The 5,626-nt window shown below is 41.3% G+C and overlaps 1 protein-coding gene across 1 annotated transcript; it reads right to left on the bottom strand.

Annotated features, from left to right (window-relative positions):
• Positions 1–420: 420 nt before the first annotated feature.
• On the bottom strand, positions 421–4,692 carry LOC104469757 (beta-parvin-like; the record flags this gene model as incomplete). Its single annotated transcript, XM_010084395.1, has 3 exons — positions 421–536; positions 1,411–1,551; positions 4,590–4,692. Coding segments are annotated over 3 exons (360 nt in total), but the record flags the coding sequence as incomplete, so codon positions are not given.
• Between the last annotated feature and the right edge of the window lie 934 nt (positions 4,693–5,626).

Raw genomic sequence — 5,626 nt, 5'->3', positions numbered from 1 at the left:
AAACCAACATCAGTAACAGGCTTCCCAGATTAGGGAGATTCTGTGTGCTGAAACTCCTTTCTGGGCTGTTCATGTTTCAACAGCTTCTCTACAAAAAAATCCATGGAAAAGCCACTTACTAAAGTGCCAGAAGTTACAGACACAACTCCCTCTTTTACAAAATCCCATCACATGTTTTTAGCTTGATACTGCAGTAGCAAATGGTGGTTCCAAACATATTAAAGCTATGATGTTCTTGGGATCGCATTTAAGCACACTAAAAATGCATTCCCAGGACTGGGACTCACTAAACATCTAGGACAAGAATTTTCTAAATGACAAGAGACTAGGAGGCAATGGACAGGAGCAGCCCAGTAGTACAAAATCAGAGTGAAAAATAAGGATTGTTCTGATCAAATTTTCTTACGAGTTCATACTCACCCGTACAACTACCACTTGTACAGATACATGTTCAGGCAGTCGAATAGGAGCCCGGAAATGCATTGCCAAAGCTACCAGAAGGTGAAGAATGGAAATCAGATTCTTGCCATGGATTGCTGCAGGGAACAAGCAAAAGGAAGCAAATAAGAGAATACTGAGGTCTTACTCTAAACAAACAGCTCTGTGAAAAAGGCAGGTAAAAGGCAGTGAAAAATGCCTCTGGTGAACACAGTCTTCTTTCTTTTTTCCCCTCTACCTTCTTTTTCCTAAATTAACACAGCCTACAATATACTTTAACAGGTAGCAAAGCCTATATTCAACTCTCCCTTCAGGTTACATGCCTAAGTTCGGAGTCTAGATGCTTCAGCAGCTTCTCTTAAGTCAATGAAGAAAAACAGGTGGACTCAATCACCTGCCTTCCACTGTACTGGAGAATATAGGACAATTCTGCTTTTAGCAGACTTTCAAAGTGTTCACACAAGCTTTCCCAGCTGTAGGAGACGAACATCACCCACTACCTAGGTAAAGGGACTTCTCAAATTCCATTCTCACTTTTGGATCATAAGAGGCCATGCCTGAACAGAGGGCACTTTCCGTTTAGCCTGTCAGAAGCTGCATCCTCAAGTAGGACGGATCCTTTAACTCTCACTGTGGTGGCCTGAAGGATTAGACCTCCCTCTAGTACTTGAACGACTAACAAATTTCTCATATCTGTAGGGATTCAAACTCAGGAAGCAAACAGAAAACATTCTAATGAAAGCATATGCTTAAAGGAACAAAGTACTTGAATTATCCCATAGCCACACACATTTGTCCTTAAAACAAAGACCACAGAAGAAGGTACCAGTTACAATCCATACACAGATATGGCAACCCTCTATGCAAATAAAAAGAAGAAAACACTGCATCACAGAGAATATGATCATCCCATTGATTATCATATCCTCCTTGCCTGTGAAGCTGAGGCAGAAAGCATAACAGAGCCCTTACAGTCAACGTTCCACTTGATTGTCCAGCCATGGGGTCGGAGTAAGTCATGGACAGCTTCCAGGACTGTCTGCAACTTTTGTTTCTGACCAATTTCAGATTGCGTCACTTCTGCCACGTTCAGTTTACGGTCAGCCAATTTTTCTGTTGAAAAAGAAGAAAAACAAAAAGAACAGGCAAAATCAGATTAAACAAGGGTCTGGGTGGGAATAACAAGAACAAAGCACTGGCAGAGCTGGACTGTGCTAGCAATTTTCCAACAGAATGATTTTTCTCAGAAAGCAAAATAGCTGAAAGCAAATCTTTCATCAAAGTGTGCCAATTCCAATAAAACCTGTGATAGAAAACTGGTAAGGTCTGGCAGAACATGTTCATCAATCAGGTGTCAAAATATATAACAACCTTCAGATAGGCACCAAGTTAGTAATAACATTTATTGTGTCTCACATTTTCTTTCTCTGCTGAAAAGTATTTGGCACAACACACCCTTCACTTCACAAGTAATCTGCACAAGTTTAACGAGCCTTTCTAATAATAAGTTAATTTAGGATTAAAAAAGGGAAACATTGTGTGGACGTTTACTTCACCTTGATGAGCTTTATTTCTGGTTAGCTGAAGGTATGAATATAAGCTAAAGCAAACTTTCCCTCCTCAAACCATCAAAAGTCCATACACTCATATGACTCACAGATTTGTACTGGCTTAGTGGAACCGGTTTAAAGAAAGTTGGTCCAACCTTGTCACGTTGTTATGGCACTGTCACGTCATGGTTAGTTACTTCCAAAAAATGAACTAATGCAATAAATTTTGTAAAGCACCTTTACTAAAATTTGAATTCTGTTTCTGTAACATAATTATTTGTTGCCAAAGTCATGGACAAGTCATTCTTCTCCTCCTCTATGTTGTGACCCTTGCCAATGACACAGGAGATGAATTTCTCTCTCTCAAAAAAGACAGCTGAGGAAGGTAAGGTAGAGTTCTCCAGCCACCAGAGCAAAGGGAACAGCTGATCGCTTTTCTGCCTCCAGTCTGCAAAAAAATCCAAACTCACTCTGCTGTGGAGACTAGGATATCAGGACTGGTTTTGACTGTTTCTATCAATCTACAGTAGGATTTTTTTACCAATATCTGGAGAATATTAATGGGAAAAATGGTCGTCAGTCAAGATGTCTCTGAGCTTTTTTTAAACTGACTACCAAAACATGCAAATATTATTTTAATTTATTTTAGATCTTTTTTAAAAAGATCTCCTACAAGATTCATTTTTGGTCACATATTATGGCTCCTATCAACAGCCTAGGTTAGCTGCCAGTCAGCAAGAAGAAATTTATTTCCTTTCCCCCTGACATCATGTGTACCAAGGTGCTCCAGCCTCTCTGAGTGGCACTTCTTGTACCTTAATAATCTTAACTAAACAAGGAGCTTCACCTCAATCAGCCAGACAGTGATTTGCCAATCTGTTACTCCAAACTGCTTCAAAATAAGCCCACTGATGAGCTGCTGTCTTTCACCTTTTTTTTTCTGTGTGTCTGCCTATCAAGACAGGTCTTCTTGAAACATCTCTCACACACAAGGAATGATAACTACTACTTGAAGTTTAACGACCCTACTACGATAGCCTTCCCTGCAGACACAAGAAAAGACAACTTGCACAACAGAGAGCTGACTTAATTCTGAGGCCTCAAGCATCAGGAGCACCACCACAAGCACGACCTGCTTTGCCTCTTGCAACAACAAAACAGCACAAAGATGGATAGATTCAGTAATATAAAGTCTTGCTGAAGAAACCAAGACACCACTGAAGAACAACACAAGACTGGGGCTGAGCCGTGATAGCTTCAGGTGAGGGGAGAAGCATTTGCTCTCCAGTCAGAGGCCCAACAGGAAGGTGAGGAAAAGCCAGTCCAGTTAAAGTCTCAGGCAGTAAGAGGTACATGCCCACCTTTCCTCCTTTAAGATATGCGAAGTCCAACTGAGCTACATATGTACGTGTGTATGTACAGCTAAGTGCTTTCTAAATGTCTGCAGGCCCAAGGGTGGAACCATGGTCTCCACAGGGAACATAAGAAACCAGTGATACCTATGACAAATGGCTACAGTGAAATGTGCTACCACCTGCTGAAACAGCAGTGTCTACATGTTAAGAAGTAGAACTGTACTCACACAAATACTCCCCAGCCAAAATCAACTCTATGCCCCTGCTGCCCACCACGTCCGGAGGGTCCCAGCTGCAGTCTAACCAAGCAGTGTCAAAAGTACTCTTGTTTTGTTCCTCAAGCTATTTTTGAGGAGTTTAAAATGCACACAAAGAAACTGTTGTTAACCAATTTTAAAAGCTTGTGAATCTTCACCAAAACACTTCAGGCCTGTTATTTAAGGGGCATATGCAGAAAATTCACTAAGCAGCATCCATTAGCACCAGTGGGATTAGCACCACTAGGTCCTCTTACCCCACTCTGACACATACATCCCACATCCCAGCCCACTCTTGAAAACATAAGTCAAACAGTCTGACTATCTGTCTCCAAGAAACAGTGCGGATTTACAATGGCACTTGAAGCTTCAAGTCTCTTTGTTTGCTAAAAGCACGTCCATAAATGACTGTATCATCACAAGAAGTTTTCTCCATTGTGCTTCTTGCATGAACACACACATTGCAAAGACGGAAGGGGGTTGCAAAATCACAATTGCTTAACTGAGTACATCCTTTCACAAATCATTCACACATAAGTGGATATTTTAAGTACGTGCCTGCTGCCATGCACTCTCTCTCATTATTTTTTCCTAAAAGTAATTCTATTAAGATCTCAAAAAAGGTCTCAGCCCAAAAAGCTTTCAGAAACAAATTTTATAGACAAATTTTTTGACCACACGGCTTCTCCTTGGTCCCCCACTACAAACACAAATCTCTTCACCTTCTTTCTGCCACATATTTCAGTTGTCTGGACTAGTCTTAGTCTATGAAACAGACACCTAGGAATTATCTGGATTTCCTGCCCTTCCAGCAGACAGCCTGAGAAGAACAGATGGAGAAGCTGACACTATAGCTATCAGTGAAACAAACTGTATCCCTGGTGAGATGATGAGTTACTGCACAGACTTGCTGTTGTCTGCAGCTTTGGAACATATTAACTTTGGGCCCCTTCCAGCCTTTGGGGCATTCTTCTCTCATATGAACTCACCAAGCAGCTTTTGCAGCACCTGCCCATCATAAAGGTCCTCTTCAAGTTGTTTGACAATGATTCTCTCCTCCACCAGCACATCATTAATCCAGTCAATTAGAACCTGTAAGTACAGAAAAAGAAGGCAGATGTCCAAAAACCACTGAAATATGTTCTTTCCATCCAAGGCAGTAATCAGGAACATAGAGCAAGAATAACCGTATTTATGTATTTCCAAGTTAAAGAGAAATAACACACAGAGATGGTTCTGCTCTTATTGTTTTTAATTCAGGTCTTGCAGTATGGCAATTTTAGAGCCCCCTACTTTCGTCCATTAAAATGTCTCTTCATTGCACCAATTCTAAAGCAAGTAGGAACTAGCCGTTCCATGACAATAAACTTTGCTAGTATTTATGTTCTCCAGGTCCCAAAACCTCATGTCTTACCTGTTTTATGTGAACAGGAGATCTGCCAGTAGACGACAACTGTCCTACGCTCCCATCATGATCTCTGTCCTGAATAAATGAGTGCTGCACTAGAGAGAAGATCTTCAGAGGGGAAAGACTGAATGCTCCTACTAACAGGAGCTAAACAGACCCACTAGCTAGATCCTGGCCATGAGCAACATGACAAGGCATTTTATCTTAAGGTACTGCAGAATACAGAAGTCTGGAATTAAAACTTTGTTCAACTGGGCCTGATAACTATTCTACAACATATATAATAGCCTGACTACCATAACCATAAAAATCATTCAATCACCTGCAAAACAGGAATTAACATAAAGAACCTTTAAAAAGAATCATAGAATCATAAAATGGCTAGGGTTGGAAAGGACCTTAAAGATCACCTAGTTCCAACCCCCCTGCCATGGGCAGGGACACCTCCCACTAGCCCAGGTTGCTCAAAGCCTCATCCAGCCTGGCCTTGAACACCTCCAGGGATGGGGCATCCACAGCTTCTCTGGGCAACCTGTTCCAGTGTCTCACCACCCTCACAGTGAAAAATTTCTTCCTAATGTCTAGTCTAAATCTGCCCTCTTTCAGCTTATACCTGTT

This window comes from Pterocles gutturalis, unplaced genomic scaffold (genome assembly GCF_000699245.1).
Source record: "Pterocles gutturalis isolate BGI_N339 unplaced genomic scaffold, ASM69924v1 scaffold44305, whole genome shotgun sequence".
In the NCBI taxonomy this organism is placed as follows: domain Eukaryota; kingdom Metazoa; phylum Chordata; class Aves; order Pterocliformes; family Pteroclidae; genus Pterocles; species Pterocles gutturalis.
Note: the sequence above shows the minus strand (reverse complement) of the source record. Positions and strands in the feature narration are given on the sequence as shown.